The sequence below is a fragment of the Hemitrygon akajei genome, chromosome 14, assembly GCF_048418815.1.
Source record: "Hemitrygon akajei chromosome 14, sHemAka1.3, whole genome shotgun sequence".
NCBI classification, from domain to species: Eukaryota; Metazoa; Chordata; class Chondrichthyes; order Myliobatiformes; family Dasyatidae; genus Hemitrygon; species Hemitrygon akajei.
Window position 1 is genome coordinate 11296535 of NC_133137.1, and position 22798 is coordinate 11319332.

Below are 22798 nucleotides of genomic sequence, written 5' to 3' on the forward strand. Positions count from 1 at the left end.
TGAGATAATATGCACTTAGTTGAATGAATATGATGTATTTTTACCTCAGCTGAGTGTTGTGGCTCAAGATGGAAAGTGCTGGAAACAGCAGGAACAGAAGTAAAATTTTTGGGTCAAGCACCCTTCAGAGCTTTTCTGTTTCCATAGTTGCTTCCTGACAAGAATTTCCAGTATTTTCTCATTTAAACTCAGATTTCTGTCATCTGCATATTTTTGATTTTCAATGTCTACAGTACATTTAATTAAAACTTAAGCTGCATTTCATTCTTTCATGACAATTTTTCTTGCATTTCAGTGGTAGATGCGGGTCTCTGGGAAAATGGACTCACATACGAATGCAGAACACTGCTCTTTAAGGCCATTCATAATTTATTAGAAAGGTAAGTCACATGGATGCTTTAAAATTTAATATTTAAAAAACATGCATGGTATTGTTTATGATCTATTATGTGAATTTATATTTAGTGTGCAGAATTGTTCAGAACAATTCAGAGAGATGTTTGGTCTGTTTAATTCTTTTTACAACAGCACTTTGTTATACTTTTCAGGGTAAAATTTTTTTATTAAAACAGCCAGACTACTTGAAAATACTTCTTTTCAAGCCATGTGTATTTAATTTGGGCTCAGGTAATAAGGTGTAGAATTCTTCCAGCAATTAACAAACTCTCTTTATTCTATCAGAGTTGATCTTTCTGATATCTTCAAGGTCAACAAACTTCAAATCTTGTTCAAGTAGCTATATGTAGTTTTAAACCATTTTAAGTAAAACTCTGTCACCAGATTAGTAGGCCAGAATCTTAGCCTGTTACTTTTCTTGCAATGTGAGGGCTTTGACCAAAAATTAGGATGCTGTTGCATTTGTTGGTGCATGTCCTTCATAATAGATCATGGCCTGTTATTAGTCACAGCCTAAATTAGATTAATTTCCATTACAGTTCAAAGTTTCCAATCTTGAATTGATTATATTTTAGTACTCTAAATATGTATGGCATAATGGTGAATGCTTCAGTTCTTTGGGGGAAAATGCTTCAGAACTTTGTATTTGGCCAGTAAAGCACCTTTTGAGTTGTAGTTATAGATGGTAGGTAAAGAAACCAGCATCTTATCTGTATAATCAGTTGGAATTTTCTTCCTTGTATAATTTCAGTTACACATCAGAATTTTTTTTTAGCTCCATCCCCAATAATGTTATCTCAGCCAATATTGTAGATAATTGTTCCTTTAAAATAAAGTTATTACACTTTTGTTAAACAAGATTGAAATTTGCCAACAGATGTGTTTGTATCTTAACGGTTTGGTGTTTGGGATATTGGGAACTTTTAAAATTACAAAATATCCATAAGTTTAATGCATCTTTTTTCTTAGCTCAGGGTGCCACCTTTTATGTCTGAGTCTGTGCTTGGTGCTAAGTGGGGCTTTGGTGTGAGCAATAAATCTCATGCAGCAGAAACTGGATCCAGCTGTTTTGGTCTCTCTTGCTATTGGGTCAAGACCAAGGTGTATCACATACCAAGTCTGTGGTAGTTATCCAATGCTAAAAGAAGCAAAAGACATTTTGACTCCAAATGCAGGACCTAGGATTTCTCATGGACTGTTTGCTCAGCAACTCTCAAGTGGCCATCTCCTGCCCATGATAGCAGTGCCAATGTCAATGTCAGACAAAGTGGTGGCTACATCTTCTTCAGTGACAAACTGGAAGGGAAATAAAATCTTCACTGTGAGCTTTTAATGAATTAATGAAAACATTTTCCCCTTAAGTCATCAATGCACAAATCTAGAACTTGAGGATGTTGCCAAAGAAGATTTGATCTTGAAAAAAGTCATGAGCTGGTTTCAAGAGGAAGCAAATTAATATCCTAGGTGACTTTAGTGCTATTGTAAGGAAAAATGTAAGCTTTTGGCAAGGGATCTTTAGCTAAGGAGTAGGAGGGGTGTGGTCCGCCCCAGTAAAAGGCTTGGAGTGTGATATTTGCATAACCTACAGACTGCTCTGTAAACGTGAGAGATAGCAAATGTCGGAAATCTGGATCAACACACACAATGCTGGAGGAACTCAATGGATCAGGCAGCATCGATGGCAGAAAATGAATTGTTGATGTTTCAGGCAGAGAACCTTGGTCAGGACTGCTGAGGAATCCTGATCAAAGGTCTTGGTCTGAAATGTTAACTGTTCATTTTCCTCCATGGATACTGCCCATCGTGCCGAGTTCCTCCAGTATTTTGTGTGTTTACCATGCTTTGTAAGCAGGATAAGCATGCGATGCAAGGGCCTAGCACCAATGAGGCTATAACATTGTTAGAGCAGGGGACTGCAAAGATGTCCATGTCACTTGTGCATTCATGCATACCCACAATTGTTGAACTGATCACTGCCAAATTTGTTCTATTATCTCAACCAATTAGACCAAACTGTCAGCATTAACTAAAAATCAATGTTAAAATGTTCAAAGCCTCTAAGGAAGTAGTTCCTCAGTGTCACGGGCAATCTGTTGCCAAGCCAATTGGATTTAGTGTCCCCAGCATGTGCTTTCCTGGTCAGCTATATTAATACCCGTATAGAGATTACCCGTATAGAGATTAATGGTTATACAGCATGGAAATGAATTATTCAACCTACCAAGTTTGTGTTAAACATCAAGTGCCCACTGACAACTGATCCCATTTTATTCTCCCCACTTTCCTATCAGCCTCTCAATTTCAACCTTTCATCTATAAAATGAGGACAATTTACAGTGACCACATTACTAATCTCTACATTATTGGGTTGTGAGAGGAAAACAGAGCACTTTGAGGAAATGCATGGCCACAAGGAAATGTGTAAACCCAATGCAGAGAGCCGCATGTCAGAGTCAGACATGGGACACTGGAGATGTGAAGCAGAAACTACTACCTGTGCCACTATGGTAAAGCTGTAAGGTATTCCTGGGTTGAGAGCTCATCCATTCCTCAATCTGATGGCAAAGGTCATCAGAAAATACACGATGTTACAAACAGATGGAGGGTGGTGGAAAGAACTCAGAAGGTCCAAAGATCCACTGACAGTAATTATGGGTGGAGCTTTCCATGCTGTTAAAGACATCTACAGTCCAAAGACCAAAGTCCCATACCACAGAGGAAATGCAACCTTGTTGAATTTCTAATACTTGGTGTCCAAGAGCTTCAGTCATGAATTTGCAAACTCACCTTCCACATCTGGGAAGAGTGGAAACAAATGTAGGTCAGGTACTGTAATCATGCCCATTATCAAAATAGACGACAAATCTGTCTGTGATTTCCCTTCGCCGTATGTTATTGCCGTATTGTGCTCCTGAACTACGTCTTACCATTCATCATAAAACTCCAACTCTAATCAAAACATGGATTCTGTTCAAGGAATACAATATACATCTTCATGACATGGTAACTCTAGAAGTGCAGGGAGCAGCACAATATATGGCCTTCAGTAAGCTTTTAACTGTAATTGTGAGGAACTGTAGAACACTCCTCAAATTCAGTGTCCATCCTGTGTTTAGTTTATAATGCCATACAAGCCATGATCTTAATCATCAGGTGTACTGTCAAGCCAATTATAGTGAAAAAGATGCATCATTTTCCTGACACAGTCAACACTGTCAAAACCTCATGTATGCCATGATGTTTGCAAACCTTGCACCAGAGTCTTCAAACAGACACTATGTACCGTAGATTCCGGACTACAGAGCACACCTGATTAAAAGCCGCTGGCTCTAATTTTAGAAATAAAATCAATTTTTTACTTGTAAAGGCCGCACCGGATTTTCGGCCGCAGGTGTCCCACGTTGTAATATGAGATATTTACACAGAAAGATATTACACGTGAGGATTTTTTAACTTTTAATTAAATCCATATGGTAACAAAAACAAATACATATTGCAAATGCTTTTTTTCGAACCGTGCCCGTAACGCGGCTACTTTTAAATATACGTTGCGTATACTTCTTTACTGAACAACATTCCAATATCTCCTAACGACTGGTAAAAAATATATATACTGCAGCCTACCAGGAAAAGTTATTGATCGCCTTTAACTTAAAAGCAGCGTTTTCGCTCCGCCGCTCCCCCCCGCCGTCCCGTTTTATCGCAAACGGCATTTAAAAGCAGCGTTCGCTCAGATCCAATGCCGCTCGCGTAATGCGCTCCCCCCCTCCTTCCCGTTTATCGCAAACGGCATTTAAAAGCAGCGTTCGCTCAGATCCAATGCCGCTCGCGTAATGCGCTCCCCCCCTCCTTCCCGTTTATCGCAAACGGCATTTAAAAGCAGCGTTCGCTCAGATCCAATGCCGCTCGCGTAATGCGCTCCCCCCCCTCCTTCCCGTTTATCGCAAACGGCATTTAAAAGCAGCGTTCGCTCAGATCCAATGCCGCTCGCGTAATGCGCTCCCCCCCCTCCTTCCCGTTTATCGCAAACTGGTATCCCACAAGACGCGGCGAAACCGGGTGTGACATCATAGCATCCCGCGATGTAGTACAGAAAACAAATATAGTTAAAACTCTTCTAACTTTAACTAGAAAATGAATTACTAAGCGAAAATATTATAAACTAAATAACTGCCATAAAGGCAGCACAATGCTTTTCTTCGAGTGTTTTCCATGTTGATGAGGGTGAGTACAAATGACTGATTTACAATAATTTAATTGTGAAAGTGCGCTTGATTTATCGTACAATTTCACTGGACCTCTGTGAACTACTCATCAATTTTATTGGTCTACTGTTACGAGGCAAAATGTTTTCGGCGGCATGAAAAAAAATCATGTATTAGCCGCTCCGTTTTAAAGGCCGCAAAGTTCAAAGCTGTTCAAAATGTGGGAAAAAAGTAGCGGCTTAAAATCCGGAATCTACGGTAGTTTTGCCAGTGGAACAGATTCAAGGATGTTCAGCCTCTGAAAATTTCAGTATGCCCCTGTACTCTGAGCACTGTCAGCCTAATTATTAAAAGCGGAGATGTGTTTTGAGTATTTTGAGAATCTTGTGCACACAAAAGTGGTGTAAAGAAAGAGTATTCCACTTCCCAACTACTCACTCGCCCAGTCAGGCACTTCCTGTGGGAAAGTCTATGGTTCTCATGCTGGCTTCATCAGTAACCTTGGATTCAACAAACCCAGCACAAAAGCAGTGTACCTTTACTTTTGAAGGACTGATGAGGAGGAAATGATAAATGACTGAAGTAAGAAGTTGAGTATTAAAACATTAAAGTGAGTAACACACACACACAAAATGCTGAAGGAACTCAGCAGGTCAGGTAGCATTAGGGCTGAGCCTATTCATTGGGACCAGTTGAAGGGTCTCTGCTCAAAACATCAACTGATTATTCCTCTCTATAGATTCTGTCTGATCTGCTGAGCTCCTCCACAATTTTGTGTGTTACTCTGGATTTCTGGCATCTGCAGAGTTTCTTGTTTATAAAGGTTTTGTACTCTAATGTGGCCATATTGATGTATATTTATGGGTGTAGTGCATAAATTATCATCCGGCAGTTACACTGATAGTAAAGTTTGGGTCACTTGTACCCTTTGACTCAAAGTTATGTACTTCCTGCCATGCGATCATATTATAGTAATCTGGAAACATGAGATTATGGATGGTGGAATCTAGATCAAAAACTATCCAACTGCCCATCACCCCACCTCCTTTTTAAAATTTATTTTTATTTAGAGATGCAGCACGGAACAGGCCCACACGACCCAATGAAACATGCTGCCCAGCAATCCACCTACTTAACCCTAGCATAATCACAGGACAATTTACAATGACCAGTTAATCTACTAACTACTATGCCTTTGGACTGTGGGACAAAACCAGAGCAGCTGGAAGAAAACCATTTGGTCATGAGGAGAATATACTGTACAAGCTCCTTGCAGATGGAGCTGAAATTAAACTCTGAATTCTGGCAGTCCAACCTGTAATAGTGTTACTTTTGTTCCATGTATCTCCTTTCAACCTTGTACTAGCCTTCCCCTCTCTCCATCTAGATCTATTTGCTTATTTTTTTCCCTTTTTGTTTATATATTTCCACCTATCACCCATGAGCCTTCATATCTAAAAGTTTTCTCCTGGCTCCATCTATGCATTATCCCCCTTATTAATGGTTTCACTTTTAACTGACTAGACTGTGTCACTGCTCCCTGTCACCCCTTGTTTATCTGCACTTTTTCATGATGCAGTGGCTTGACCTAAGATATCAACCATCCCTTTACCTTCATGGATACTGTTGGATCACTGAGTTCCTCAAACAGTTTTTTTTATTAGTATTTGGGTCTGATCCAGGAGACAATCACAATTTAAACTGACAGATTGTGAACTATTTAGTTCTTTAGCTGTAGCTTTGCCATTTCTTTAAATGCTGTCACTGCTTAAATTTGTGCCATGTATTTTGGTATTGAGTTAAAGGCAGTGGAAAAACGCTCCTGTTGTATTATAGATAACATGCTGCTGAATTTGCGTGTGAAATGCAATTGATCTAAACCTTTAGTACTGTGACGGTCATATTTTAAAATTCCATTATTCACAAACCACCATGGATGGATAATCACCACTTAAACACATCATTTTGCCCTTATAGAAAATATCAGTCCCTTAGTTGATAAGCTCATCTGAAGTGCAAATTGATGCTGCCTTTTTGTTTCCTTAATTTTCTGCACATTTTGGCTGCAGTTTTATTCTGTCCACATTATTATTTGGAGTTTTTAATTTAAATGGTTAAGCTTCTATCCTTTTGTTTCTCTCATTGTTGGTTGGACCAGTTCCAATTGGCCATCTTCTTTCTTCATGTTCAAGACTTAATCTGCTTTTATTCTCTTGCTATTTTAATGTAGTTTCAAATTTGTGGAACTTTTGGAAATTCATCAGAAAGGGCTGTTTGAGCTATTCTTCAAAATATTTTTTGATTCTCCCGAGTAAAGCTGCATCTCCTTGTTTTTTTTCCAAATCAAAAGTGATGTATGGCCTCCACATGACTTCTAGTCCTAATCACCAGCTGCTGAATGTGAGGGGAAAAAATACTGATTTTTGTGTGCCGCCTTTGTGCTCATCACTGGCTGAGATGGGACAAAAACTGGAGCTCTGCAAGAGTTGCATCTCTATAGTTTGCTCCTAGTATTCATATACTTCTAATATACTTCTCTGACATATTTTTGAACATTGACCCATCACTGTATGTTTCAGGGATCTGATGGAGGGTTTGAAAGTTGCGACTTATAGAACTCTACTGGCTGTCGATGGAGTAGCAGTGTTTTTATAGCTGCTCCTACTCTACTTAATTTACTGTTTCCAACTTGTTTTGAAAACTTACTTTTAAACAATACAGGTGGACCCCGCTTTTCGAAAGTTTGATTTATGACAACTCGCTGTTATGAAAGACTTACATTAGTACCTGTTTTCGCTAACCAAAGAGGATTTTCACTTTTACGAGAAAAAGTCGCCTGCTTTATACGTGTGTTTACCCCGAGAAAGGCTATAATGACCGTGAAGCCTTGTGCAGGCAATTGTTTGCGCATGCGTGTACGTGCTGATTTTTTCCCTCCAAATCGATTTTGGTTCGCTGCCTTCTCGAGTTTGATAAGTGAAACTACATCATACCTACAATATTTCTACTTTCTATTGGGTGTAAATTTATTATATCATTCCTGCTTTTACTATATGTTCGTGTTATTTTAGGTTTTATGTGTTATTTGCTTTGATTTGGTAGGTGTTTTTTGGGTCTGGGAACGCTCAAAAAATTTCCCCATATAAATTAATGGTAATTGCTTCTTCGCTTTACGACATTTCGGATTGCGAACAGTTTCATAGGAACGCTCTACCTTTGGATTGCGGGGGAAACCTGTATTGTTTTAAGATGAGGGGTTCCAAAGCTACTAAAAAAAAAAAGAAGGGGACCCTCCTATAACTTTGGAATTTATTATAGAGGCACTCTGGAAGCATAAAAATAAACTTTCGGAGGAGTTCCAGCAGAAATCCCGGCAACTCAGGACTGAATTTAAACAAATGGATGTAAAATCAGATTTTATTCAAATTTTTTTTTAAGTGAACACGATAAACGGATATAAAAGAATGAAGACACTTTGACGATGTTGGATGCAAAGATTGATGACCTGGAAAAGATCTATGATAAACAGTCAAAGGTTAATGAAAAATTAAGACAGAAGATTACTGACATAGAAAATAGAAGCAGAAGAAATAATTTACATATTCTAGGTTTTAAAGAGCCAATCAGCCTTCGGAAATTTTTGCAAACCTTTTGGCTAACTTATTTCTGAATATTTTAAAATCTCCACCTAAAATAGACCGAGCTCATAGATCACCAGTACCAAGTCCTCCTCCAGAAGAATGACCCCATTCAGTGATGATCTGTCTTCACGACTTTAAAACAAAGGAACTTTTAATTTGTGAATCTCGTCGGAAAGGTACGATTGATTATGAAGGCCAGAAGATCAGAATTGTGAAGGAATTTTCACCGGAGGTGTTGAATGAGCACTTCAAGTTTAAAAAGGTTGTCTGAGTTGTATGATAAAGGTTTTAAAACTTCTCTTTGTTACCTCGCTCGTCTTAGAATCATTTTGAAAAATGGCTCTCAGAAATGGGTTTGACTTGAGGTGCAGGATTTTTAAATTTCCGAATCAGTATCAGAAGTTTTAACTGTTCAATAATTCCCTACATAAATCTATGTTGAGTCTGCCTGATGGATCCTTTTTTTAGAATCAGGAGTCTAACTGTTCATTACTTTCTCTTATGAATAATCGTTTTTTTTAAACTTTTGGTATACCTTGTATCTAATTTTTTTTGTAATCTTATTTCTTTGCTTAGAAAATTAAGGATTTAACATTAGTAAGTTTTCATTGTTAATACTTTCCAAGTTAATATGCTCTGAATTTTTAGTTCTTTTTAATATTTTATACTATATTTTTTATGTGGTTTTTAAATAAGTTTAATTTTGCTCTGTTTTTGTTGTGTCTTGATGGAATGCAGTTAGCCTTGAAAATTTTTTGGAGCTCAGCCAGTCAATTGTTTTAGGAGGGTAATGTGGGTAGATTTAGCTGTCGACTGCCCTTTGGTCGACTTTCTCTCTTTGGGTGGGGTTGGGGGTGGATTTCTTCTTTTCTATCAGCTGTTTGGTTCTCTTAGCTTCATTTGTTGCTTGGTTACTTTATCTTAAAGCTCATTGTTTGGATTTAATATATATTCCAGTGGTTTTTATTCTAACCTCTCTTTTAAGTAATATTTAAAATGGATCATGCTATTAATTTACTTAGTTTTAATGTGAAAGAATTAAACCATCCTGTGAAACTTAATAAAATATTTAACTATATTAAGAAATTGAATATCTCAATTATTTTTTTACACAAGAAACACATGTTCATAAATGTGATAATTTATGTCTTTTCAGCCATTGGAAGAGCTTATCTTTCCATTCCTCCTTTCAGGCTAAGGCCAGAGGGGTTTCAATTCTTATAGACAATTCAGTTTCTTTCGTTCAACATGATATAGTGTCTGATACCAATGGGCATTTTGTTATAGTCTCAAGGAAATTAGATAAATTAATGGTTTTTGTTAATTTGTATGCCCCGAATATAGATGATCCAGGTTTTCTTTAAACACTTTTTTCACTTTTACCAATTTAAGTCTCTATTCTTAGGAGGAGACTTCAATTGTTGTTTAGATCCTGTTTTAGATCGCTCATCTTTTAAACGATTAGTTTTTAGTAGAGCTGCCTCCTTTATCCAATCTTTTCTAATGAGATGTGATATTGTTGATGTTTGGTGCTTTTTGCATCCAACAGATAGAGTACTCATTTTTTTCTCATGTTCGTCATACGTATTCCAGGATTGATTTTTTTTGTTGATAGTCAATTGATTCCATTGGTTCGATCCTATGAATATAATGAAATTGCTGTTTCAGATCATGCTCTTGTGTTTTTATCTTTAAATCGTCTGGGTGTCTCCAAAATAAACAGATTTTGGTGTTTTAATCCAACTCTGTTACCTGATAAGGATTTAAAAAAAAAATTTGGAGAGACAAATTATTCTTTTTGTTTTGAAGAGATTTCTAGTCTTATTTTATGGGATGCTTTTAAGGCTTATATTAGAGGACAAATTATTTCTTTTACTGCAAGCGTTAAGAAAAAAGCTAAGGAGAGAATTGAATTAGCCAATCAGTTGAAACAGTTAGACCAAAAATATTCTGTTTTATATAAAAGATGTGTTGAAATTAAAACTAAATACGATCTGCTTTTAACTTACCCAATTGAAACTCAACTTTTACAAGATAAATCAGTTTTATGTTCATGGAGATAAAACGGGTAAACTATTGGCTAACCAATTAAAGACCTTTATAGTTAAACGTCAAATTAAAGAAGTTTGTAAAGCTAATGGTGATTAAACATCTGATCATTTAGAAATAATACTTTTAGAGAATTCTATTCTAAACTTTATAGTTCTGATCCTCCTAAAGATAATACTGTAATGAATAATTTCTTGGATCGATTAAACATTCCTACACTTCCTGATGATAATCGAAAATTGCTGAATCAACCCATTTCTTAATTGCCGAAGTTTTTCACTCTTTGCACTCGGGGAAGAGTTATGAAACCTCTATTTCGCTTATTCTTAAAAAGAGTAAGAATCCAATTGAATGTTCTTCTTATAGACCAATTCCCTTACTTAATGTTGATACTAAAATTTTATCTAAACTTTTGGCTCGTAGGATTGAAAATATTTTGCCATCTATTATTTCTGATGACCAGACTGGATTTATCAAAAATTGATACTCCCACTTTAATATTCGTCATTTATTGAATGTTATTCGTTCTCCTTCTAAAGAGATTGGAATGCGTGATGTCCTTAGATGCTAGGAAAGCCTTTGATCGGGTTGAATGGAATTATTTATTTTAAACTTTAGAAAAATTTAACTTTGGGCCCGATTATATTCAATGGATTAAATTACTTTATCTATCTCCCTCCACTCAGGTTCTTACTAACTTTCAGAATTCTAAACCTTTTAAACTTCAACGTGGAACTAGACAAGATTGTCCATGGAGTCCTTTGCTTTTTGATTTGGTCTTAGAACCTTTAGCTATTGCTTTCTGGGAATCTAATGATATCACTGGTATTTTAAGGAGGGGTATTACCCACAAAGCTTTGCTTTATGCTGATGACCTTTTGCTCTATATTTCTAATGTGGAGTCTTCTTTACCTTCCGTATTTTCTTTACTCTCCTGCTTTAGTCAGTTTTCAGGATATAAACTTAACTTCCATAACAGTGAACTTTTTCCTTTGAATAATTTGGTATTAGTTAATACTAGTTTTTCTTTTAAAATTGTAAGAAATCAATTTACCGTAGATGTCGGATTATAAGCCGCTACTTTTTTCCCATGCTTTGAACAGCATTGAACATAGCGGCTTATAATAAGGTGCGGCTAATAGAAAGTTTTTTCCCATGCCGCCAAAACATTTTGCCTCGTAACAGTAGACCAATAAAATTGATGAGTAGTTCACAGAGGTCCAATGAAATTGTACGATAAATCAAGCGCACTTCACAAATTATTGTAAATCAGCCATTTGTACTCACCCTCATCAACATGGAAAACACTCGAAGAAAAGCATATGATGCAGCTTTTAAGTTAAAGGCAATCAATCTGGCGGTTGAACAAGGAAATCGAGCTGCTGCGCGTAATCTTGGCATACATGAATCGATGGTGAGACGGTGGAGATTTAATTTGGGACTGCCGCTTCAGGTCAGGAATGGCTCACGTGATATTAGACAGCAGTACAAGGGAGGGAGGGAGCGAAACTGAGGATTCCGCTGCACCGAAACTACTAGCGATTCAGTAAACAAAAAAACAGTAAAACTCGTGTGTGAATGGTATCGGGCCAATAAGGACACAAGTGTCCGATGTTACCAAATACCGGTAGGTATAACAAAGATTAGCCTTACCAAATATGTGTAGCGAGGGTTTGGTTTGGGGGAAAAAGGAGTATAAATAAGAGCAGAATGTAAGGGGAAGGCAAAACGCGTTCTGCAATAAAGCCACGCTGCACTGTAATCCGGTGTTGGTTGTCTCTCTTCCAAAACGAACACAGGGCAGAATTTGAAGCCCAACACGTGTAATATCTTTCTGTGTAAATATCTCATATTACAAGCGGCCGAAAATTCGGTGCGCCGAAAATCCGGTCCGCCGGAAATCCAGTGCACCGAAAATCCGGTCCGCCGGAAATCCAGTGCGCCGAAAATCCGTTCCGCCTGAAATTCGGTGCGGCCTAAAATCCGAAGCGGCCTGTATAATAAAAAAAATGATTTTATTTCTAAAATTAGAGCCAGCGGCTTTTAATCAGGTGCGCTCTGTAGTCCGGAATCTACGGTACTTATTTGGGCAGAACAATTACTAGGAATTATAAATTCCTTTTAAAAGTGTTGTTTTACGCTTCTGAATTGTGTTAAGTAGGCACTATCAAATTGGTCACCCCTCTCTTTATCGTTGATTGGCTGAATTAATTCTATTGAATATTTTGCCCAAAATTTTATATTTATTTCAGGCAGTACCTGTTTTTATTCCTAACTTCTTTTTTTGATTCTCTGGATTCTGTTATATCTTATATATGGAAAAATAATATTTCTCAAATAAATAAAGTTAATCTTATTTTATTACTGGGCAGTCAATATATGGAATCTTACGTTTTGGTTACATTATATTAACCGAGTAGATTGTCCGGTCTGGGTTTCTCTAGAAGCTAATTCTGTTAATAAAGTTTCTGTCATTTCTCTTCTCAGATCCTCAATTCCTTTATCCTTAAGTGATTTAACCAATAATTTTGTAGTTAAACACACTTTGAGGATTTGGGTACAATTTAGAAAATATTTTGGTTTATTGACTTTTTCACTTTCAAGTCCCATTTTTTTCTTTTTTTAAATCTATGACTAATGTAGTTTTTAAAGAGTGGAATAGATTGGGTATTAAATGTTTTCAGGATTTGTTTGTTGGAGATCGTCTCTCTTAATTTGAACAACTGTCAGCTAAGTACAGCCTACGCAAAACCCACTTTTTTTGATATTTACAAATTAGAGACTTATTGCGTTCTCAAGTATATACATTTCCTAAAAGTTCAGATAAGAATTTACTTGATACAATTCTTAATTTGAAACCTTCCATGATGGATCTATATCTAATATTTATGGTATATTGTTGGGAATGAGAAATACTTCTTTAGAGAAAATTAAAAATCTCTGTGAACAAGATTTACAGATTCCAATTTCTGAGGGTACTTGGAATGAAATTTTAAAATTGGTTAATACCTCATCCTTATGTGCCTGTCATTCCCTTCTACAATTTAAAGTGGTTCATAGGGCCCACATGACTAAAGATAAGCTGTCTCATTTTTATTTTGATATATCTCCCTATTGTGATAGATGTAATAATGGAGAAGCTTCACTAATCCATGTGTTTTGGACTTGTCTGAGTCTTGAAAAATATTGGAAGGAAGTATTCCAAACTTTTTCAGTGCTTTTTAAAGTAAATTTTAAACCTAATCCTTTGACTGCTTTATTTGGTATTGTTGGAGGAAATGATATTATTTTGGAGAGACATGATTTGCACATTTTGGCTTTTATTTCTCTTATAGCCAGGAGGGCTTAAGTGGAAGGATGCCACTCTGCTTACTCATAAATATTGGTTACGTGATATTATGTCATGTTTAAATTTAGAGAAGATTCGCTGTTCAACTTCTGAACCTAGACAAGATTTTTTTTTAAATTGTGGGGACCTATTTTGAAATATTTTCAAAATCTTTGATTTGCTATTAAGCACAGATGTTGGCTAATAATATGTTTTACTATATGATGAGGTTTTTTCCCATTTTTTAACCAAACAGCTGTTTATTTTTTCTGATAGTGGTTTTAGATTTTTTATATAATACAATTATCTTTTTTCAGTATTATGTTTAAATTTAATTTATATGGGTATGGGGTAAAGAGACTATATTTGTGATTCCAATATATTGTAATCGATATATATTATATCCTACTGTACTCTATTATTTTATGTAAGAAATCAATAAAAATGTTGAAAAGAAAAAGTTGAGACTTATTTTAAGATGGACATTGAGATGCAGCTTATGTGCGGATCTGATATTAAGGGATTGTACACGCAGAAGGAGAAAACTGACATTTAACAGTCTCAAGCTGGGGATCCCCACCTGTTTACGCTATGGACCTCTACTATTAACCAGGCATTGTGGACTGCAAGTTGGGAACACTTGATCAGGGGTGAGCATGGAATTAGTGTTAGGATAGTTAATCAGCCTTCTCTTCAATGTTCTCTGTAAGAATTCACTGATCAATTGCATGAAAAATTGAAGATAAGTTTCTTTATCTCATGGTTATAAAATGGTCAGTTCAAGTGATCAGTACAGATAAATGGATTACAGAGAAAACTGGATAAGTACATGAAGATAAATAATTATCTCTGGCATCTGTCATTATATTTATAATGATGCAAAAGGGAGCTATTTAACTTATCAGGTCCATCCCAGCTCCTAGCAGAACAATCTCATCAGTCAGATTCTTCATCTCTATATTTTTCCGTATCTCTAACTCATTTTCTCTCAAACATAATGATCAGCATCCCATTTATTCTTTTGTCATTAGGCTGCACCTGGGTCCTAGGTTTAGGCTACCTAGGCAGCAGCAGTAACTGTTGTGCCATCTGTTGGATAAGATGATCTGTTTCTTCACCAAAAATTCTAATTTTAAGTAGTTTTCTCCTCAGTTCAATTTTTTTGAATGAAAAGAAATTTGTTTTTTTAATTTGTTGAAATCAATCAAGTTAAAGTTGATGAATCAAAAGCTGTGCCGCTTGTCTGATTTTTTTTTAAAAAAGGACCTAGCTCTCAATTTGTAACAGTGCCATTTCACAAAATACCTACATGCTCCAGTTGCCATCTGTTTTTTTTAAAAATTCACTTGATACAGATTTTCCAGTAATTGGACTAATTCAATGTAAAGCAATGGGTTGTATAGCTGTAATTTAAATCTTAAGCTTTTAAAATGACACTTCTGTACTTGTTAATCAAATTATAATACATTTTCACTTGTGCAAATTGGTATAGATTGTAATACTTTTTTCTCCATAAGCTGGAATGGTGAGCTCCATTCTAATCAGTGATATCTGAGCTTCTGGATTTTGAAGTGCACACCCTTTTGCAGGTCTTAACCTGCTGTATTTCCCTCCCTTGTATCAGCCATCGTGTTACATACAGTAAGACCTTGCACACAATTTATGTGCAACAATTCCCACTACAGGTGAAAAGTACTGAGATTATATATTGCTTTAGGATATATAATCTGTAAGTGGAATATATCACTGCAACCCCCACGCACAATGTGATCTTCTACATTGATTTCAAATCACCATGTATATACTGTACTTCTGACATTTTTAACAATACCTAAGTACTATTATATTGGTCATAAAGCCCTCTTCGGACCTAATAGGATGTTATAAACTTTGTATAAATCCATTCATTTTAATGTTGACTTAAATTTTGCAAGCTGGTCTCTGAACCAGCCAAGCACTGGTTCCATTCTTTCCTGAAAGTGTGGCTAAAGTTAACAGGATTTGGACAAACCAGCAGTACTTGCCAAGTAGCAACATTTCAATGTCAAAACTGCTACATCACAGCTGATGTGTAACCCAACTGCATTTACTGAGTTTGTGTTTGTAACCCTTTCCTGGCAAAAATCTGTCATAGAAACATAGAAACAAAAATCTACAGCGCATTACAGGCCCTTTGGCCCACAATGATGTGCCGAGCATGTAACCTATTCTAGAAACTGCCTAGAATTTCCCTACCACATAGCCCTCTATTTTTTTAAGCTCCATGTACCTATCTAAGAGTCTTTTAAAAGACCCGAATGTATCCGCCTCTACCACCTTCACTAGCAGTGCATCCCGTGCACCCACCACTCTAACATTCCCCTTGTACCTACTTCCAAGCACCTGAAAACAATGTCCCCTTGTGTTAGCCATTTCAGTCCTGGGGAAAAAGCCTCTGGCTATCCACACAATCAATGCCTTTCATTATCTTATACACATTATTATATACACCTGTCATTATTATATTTCTAAAATTGACTTATATTTTCAGTAAATATAAGCAACTAAACTATTTTTTTCTGTCTGACCTGAGTGTTTAAAATACTTGCTGCTTTTATTTCTTAATCTGACGATTCTCTATTTGCTTTATCTTGCAATTGCTGAAAATTAAGGATTATGTGGGTTCGAACTTGAGTCTTGAAGAAGGGTCTCGGCCTGAAATGTCAACTGTTTATTCATTTCCATAGATGCTGCCTGACCTGAGTTTCGCCAGCATTTTGTGTTTTGCTTTGGATTTCCAGCATCTGCAGAATTTTTTTGATTGTTGGTACTGTCTTCTGTTCATGAGTAATTTTAGGCAAGTCCCTAACTTTAAGCAGATTTTGGAATCTGTTGTCACTTGTCTGGGTTGTTTTACCAGCATCTTGGTACTTTTTAGTATATGGATCTGCAGTTAATGTTCCTAAGCTCAGCCTTTACTAATTTAGAGTTCACACATATAAGAGTATAATTGGTAAATTCTGTCTTTTCAATATACCACCAGGCGAATTTCGATGTACGTTCTCTATTGTCTACATCATGCGATATGGTTTAGTGATTTTTTTTTCCTGAATGGAAGGCATTATTACAGTTCTTGATTGGTTCTCTCCTGCAAAGTCTTGAAATGAGAGCTTAGATCCAACCTGTGTTATTGATGCGCAGTAACTTCTGATTCAACCTTTCCAGTAGGATAGGCATTGAGCAAGAAAGAATACACTCTTTGAAACTGCCTTTCATTAATATGACATCTTTCACAATTTCCAAGTACCCTGTAGTGACTGTTATGGCAACTCTGGTTTTACAATAAAATCTGCTTATGGGATTACATTGTGATCAGTTGAAGTCCAGAAAGGTAGTTGGATTTGAAGTACAAGAAAGAATTAAGGTTTGCATTTTGTATTTCTTTAGGTGCCTGATGGAAAAGAACTTCGTTAGGATTGGAAAGTGGTTTGTCAAACCTTATGAGAAAAATGAGAAGTCTGTTAACAAAAGGTAAGTATAAATTAAAGAGGAATTTCACTTGCACATTTATTACCTTATGTTCAACTTCTTTGCTGATGTCTTTATTTTAAAATACTGCATCATATATACTGTTGAAATTTGTCATAAATGACAACTTGCCTAAATATCCAGGCCATTTCTTTAAATAATTCTTTAATGTTTACTTTGAAAACACCTCCATACAAATCAGCACTTGCTTTGTTTCACAGATATCAATTGTTCTTTGGCTAATTTTTTTCAGGTGTCCAGGTAATTAATTCCCTTTTAATGGATTCAACTTAAATTTTTGATAAATAATTTTCTCGGCTTTGTATCATTTCCATTGTTGGCAAATGTGGACATTCTGATCAATATGTCATTGCTTGCAGTGGTGGTACTTTGGAGAGTGCAGATATTTGCTAGATGAGCTACAGTACAACATGCTGAAGACATTTATTTAAATCGAGATTACAGGTGGAATATCTATTCTAGGGATGTATGGTAGAGAGCAGAAGTAGACGTTGTGCTTGTGCAGTGGCATGCAAAAGCTTGGGCACCCCGGTCAAAATTTCTGTTATGGTGAATAGTTAAGAGAGTAGAAGGTGAACTGATTTTCAAAAGTCAAAAGTTAAAGATGAAACATTCTTTTCAATATGTTAAGCAAGATTAGGGTATTATTTTTCTTTTGTCCAATTTTAGAGTGGGGAAAAAAGGAAAGGAGCACCATGCAAAAGTTTGGGCACCCCAAGAGATTTGAGCTCTCAGATAACTTTTACCAAGGTCTCAGACCTTAATTAGCTTGTTAGGCTGTGGCTTGTTCACAATCATCATTAGGAAAGGACAGCTGATGCAAATTTCAAAGCTTTATAAATATCCTGACTCTTCCAACCTTGTCCCAAAGATCAGCAGCCATGGGCTCCTCTAAGCAGCTGCCTAGCACTCTGAAAATTAAAATAAATAATGCCCACAAAGCAAGAGAAGGCTATAAGAAGATAACAAAGTGCTTTCAGCTAGTTGTTTCCTCAGTTCATAATGTAATTAAGAAATGGCAGTTAACAGCAATGGTAGAGGTCAAGTTGAGGTCTGGAAGACTAAGCAAACTTTCCGAGAGAACTGCTCATAGGATTGCTGGAAAGGCAAATCAAAATCTATGTTTGACTGCAAAAGACCTTCAGGAAGGTTTAGCAGACTCTGGAGTGGTGGTGCACTGTTCTACTGTGCAGCGAAACCTGTGCAAATATGACCTTCATGGAAGAGTCATCAGAAGAAAACCTTTCCTGTGTCCTCACCACAAAATTCAGGGTCAGAAGTTTGCAAAGGAACATCTAAACAAGCCTAATGCATTTTGGAAACAAGTCCTGTGTACTGATGAAGTTAAAATAGAACCTTTTGGCCACAATGAGCAAAGGTATGTTTGGAGAAAAAAGGGTGCAGAACTTCATGAAAAGAACACCTCTCCAACTGTTAAGCACGGGAGTGAATCGATCATGCTTTGGGCTTCTGTTGCAGCCAGTGGCATGGGGAACATTTCACTGGTAGAGGGAAGAATGAATTCAGTTAAATACCAGCAAATTCTGGATGCAAACATCACGCCGTCTGTACAAAAAAAAAGCTGAATATGAAAAGAGGATGGCTCCTGCAACAGGATAATGATCCTAAACACCTCAAAATCCACAATGGACTACCTCAAGAGGCACAAGCTGAAGGTTCTTCCATGACGACCTAAACGTCATCCTCGAAACGTCATCATTTCGATGACGACCTAAACGTCATCGAAAATCTGTGAATAGACCTCAAAAGAACAGTGCATGCAAGGCGGCCCAAGAATCTCACAGAACTAGAAGCTTTTTGCGAGGAAGAATGGACAAAAATCCCCCAAATGAGAATCGAAAGACTTAGCTGGCTACAGAAAGTGTTTACAAGCTGTGATACTTGCCAAAGGGGGTGTTATTAAGGACTGACCATGCAGGGTGCCCAAACTTTTGCTTCGGGCCCTTTTCCTTTTTTGTTATTTTGAAACTGCAAAAGATGGAAATAAAAAAGTAATCTTAAAATATTAAAGAAATGTCATCTTTAACTTTATGCCTTTTGGAAATCAGGTAATCTTTTACTCGCTTAGCTATTCACAGGAACAGAAATTTTGACTGGGGTGCCCAAACTTCTGCATGCCACTGTATGAGAATCTGTTGGATAAGGTATAAAATGCAGAACCTAGACTTTTTTTTATTGGAGTTTCTATCATGTAGATGTTCCATATTACCTGTTGAAGTTATTCTACAATTTCAGTGAGGTGTTTCGGTAATTTGCCATATGGTATCTTTTGTTGCCGTGTTGTGTTGGAAATACAGCAAATGTAGGAGATGCTACCGTGTAACTAAACACAATCTTGATGTTCCACTGATGTTTGTTTATTTGGTTCATCAATTCAGAAGTTTGAATACTTATAAATGTGAATATCATTACATCTGAATCTTTTGAATAATTCAAAAATATGTTTACATTTTCTGTGTCATTTATGATTCTCAGGTGCAGCTTGAAATTTTAGTTCTGATCAGAGAAAATGGTGTATATGGTTTTGTGTTTGGTTGAGGAATAATTGAAACTCATTTTGGCTCAGCATTTTTTAGTTAGAAATCAAAACTTGATGAATTGAAGCCTTTCACTGCCACTACTAGGGACTAATGTTACATTCCACCAATATCATACCAACACATTTTGGCACTCTGTAATTTAGTGTGTGCAAAGAAATTTGGAATTGCACTTTGGAGGGAAAATCACAAAACAAAATTTAATATTTATACAATAATAAAATTTAGACATTAAATGAGCAAAGCCTTCATTTGCCCTACTGTTTATAAATCATTACTGTGTGATGTTTTATCACAATTTGAAATGCATGGTGTTGAAAGGATACTTCTGGAAAAGTGAAAATTCAAAAACATAATTATATTTTGTGTAATGAAGTAAAGTAGAAGCATGAATTTGTTTCTTTAGAGGTGGTTTCAATCACTACGTCTTGTATGGCAGTCAGCACTAGTTTATAAATGAGACATTAGTTTTAAGAACATACAGAGTAAAAAGTAACTCAAAGCTAGGAAACCAAAAAATAATTAGGAATGACTGTTCATTCATGGAAAATTAGCAGTGAAAATTGTTACTAGGTAGCTAATTGTAATCTGCAAAAAAAAGTACCCAGTGTTTAAAAATTGCTCTTTCACTCCAGTGAAAATGTCAGCAAGATTCTAATTTTGCTTTATTGCAAGTCAGCTGTATGTGTTTTTTTTAAATGTTCCTACTTCTGTAGGCTCTGAATGGCACAGCTTTAGACAGAAGGCAATATATGCAGAGCTGCCTAATAGGGGAGGTAATAGAAATTATTATTATTATTATTACTTTATTGTCGCCAAACAATTGATACTAGAGTGTACAATCATCACAGTGATATTTGATTCTGCGCTTTGTGGAATCAGTACACAAAATAGATACGATAGTAACTAAACTGACAAATGAACAGGCAGAGAACAGAATGTTCAAGGCCATGTGCAGTTAGTTTGACCAAGCAATATGAATGGTAGACATAGTGGGCCGAATGGCCCCTCCCTGTTCTGTTTTGTTCTTGTCCGGCAGCCAAGTGCATTAAAGTTGTCATGGAATACTGGAAACAGGAATAATCTTCAACATTTTAAATATTAAGCAGACTCCAAAGAATGTAAAAAAAAGTATTTGATTATGACAAATGTTGTAACCTCATACATTCATTGCAGGGTGGTGAGAAGTCATTTGATCTATCATACTGGCTTATTTTAAGAACAGGCTATGTAGCTCATCAACTGGCTGTTCCCTTAAACACCGTCTTAATCAAATTTCTTTGAAAATCCCAATGGAATCTGTAAATTTCAACTGTTTTTTTAATTTTATGAGATCTTCATATTTTGTTTGATTTCTTTGTCACTCATCCAAAATGTCCCACCTGATTTTTGACCCACTTACCAATGAAAACTATTTCTGATGTGGTTTGTCTAGGCTTCTTATGACATTGAATACTATAATCCATCTCTCAATCTTCTGTTCTCAGGAGGGTATCAAAGCCCTGGGGCATTTAGAATAAATCTTAATCAGCATACTTTCTAAGGTCTTCAGATTTGTAAGAGTGATGTCCAAATTTAGATGTGCATCTGCAGTTATGGCTCATACAGTGATTTATAGAAGTTCAACATAGCCTTCTACAGTATATATGTCTCTCTGCACCTACTTTTAACATGTGTCCTGTTCTTGGCAAAATACATCATTTTGAATGGTCTAAATTTCATTTGTTAATGCTTGCTCCATTCCACATGCTCTTTCCCTTTACGAAGTCATCATCCTTACTATTAACTACCTGAAAACTTCAAAATTGTGTCTTATGCACTCAATTACACTTGAATTTGTCTCTTTTATAGAGTCATAGTCATACAGCGCTGAAACATCACAAATTCTCATCAATACACACAAAATGCTGGAGGAACTGTGTGTGTTGAATGAATTTCCAGCATTTGCAGATTTTCTCTTGTTTGTGATTGGACAGTTTCTTATCACCTCATTCTGTTACCAGATGGTGAACAATGAGTTTGAGGATGTATGACCTGAAGCTCGAGGTTTTGTATTTTGATTGGGATTTGACTTTTTGAATGGTTGATCTGGAGTTGCTATGTATTTAGCCCAAATAAAAGTGACATTGCTGAGGTTTTAAGTGTTCTTTCCAGCAATTACTGACTGCCTCTGTTTCTGATAAGTGCTTGGCTTATTGGGAGTGAGGCATTGGGTGTTTGTCCCTTGGCTGGCCTTAACGCTGCTGAAAATCTGTTTCTTGGGTGGGCACAAAATGCACTTTCTACTACCATCTATTGGAATAGATTTTCTGCTGGACATTGAAATTACCATCCTGAATCAAAGTGCCTTTAGAGAGAGCTCTTTCATCTCCAGTTAGGAATGCGGATTATTTTGATCTTTGATCTAGTTCTGCCCCAACTGGTTTCATGTGAATAGGTCAGCAGTATTCACAGGTCCCAATTGTGGTGAACTTGAAAGCAGATTAAGCCATTTTTGTTCTTTGCAGAGTTTCTGATGATGCTGGTTCCACCCCCTGGGGTCAGATTGGAGATAACACAGTTGAAGTAATGAAAAGGCCACTAGACATTGGTACTTATCATGGCACACAGGTAATATGGGCAAAGGTATAACTAGTGCCTGGGCTCAGACTGTTGCCGTGAAAATTTGTATTTGCCTCTCGACAAATCTAGATGTAGCTTCTGACAAGGCTGTTTGTAGTTGGAGTTAGCCTTCCATGTGATTTACCTGAGGATTGCATCTTTTCATATCCTGGCGTTGTAGTTGGCAAGAAAGGTGTGTTTGTCCCTCTTATGATAGAAGCAATAACTTTTTCCAGAACTGGTCTCAGCTCAAGCTTCTGGGTGGGAAAGTATGCCAAAATAATTAGCATGATGGCTCAGTGACATTGAGGCATACGCTAATGCTATGCATTATAAGATAGACCTGCGCATTCGTGATTGCAAAAATCATTCTATGTGCACAACATTGCTTTCTTCCATTTTGCCCCTTCAGAGTTGGCTTCTTCCTGCAAATTATATAAATCGCCAACTATTTGAGTTCTTGTGCCATAATCAAAGAGCACAATCAGTTCT

The 22798-nt window shown here is 36.5% G+C and overlaps 1 protein-coding gene across 2 annotated transcripts in view; it reads left to right on the plus strand.

The window, feature by feature from the left end:
• LOC140738295 (mediator of RNA polymerase II transcription subunit 13-like) overlaps positions 1-22798 on the plus strand; it is a 207360-nt gene that overhangs the window by 89992 nt on the left and 94570 nt on the right. For both annotated transcript variants that reach the window (XM_073065473.1, XM_073065474.1), the window contains exons 3-4: positions 296-380; positions 17046-17129. In XM_073065473.1, coding sequence (XP_072921574.1) covers positions 296-380; positions 17046-17129 — 169 coding nt within the window. The remainder of the gene's footprint in view (positions 1-295; positions 381-17045; positions 17130-22798) is intronic.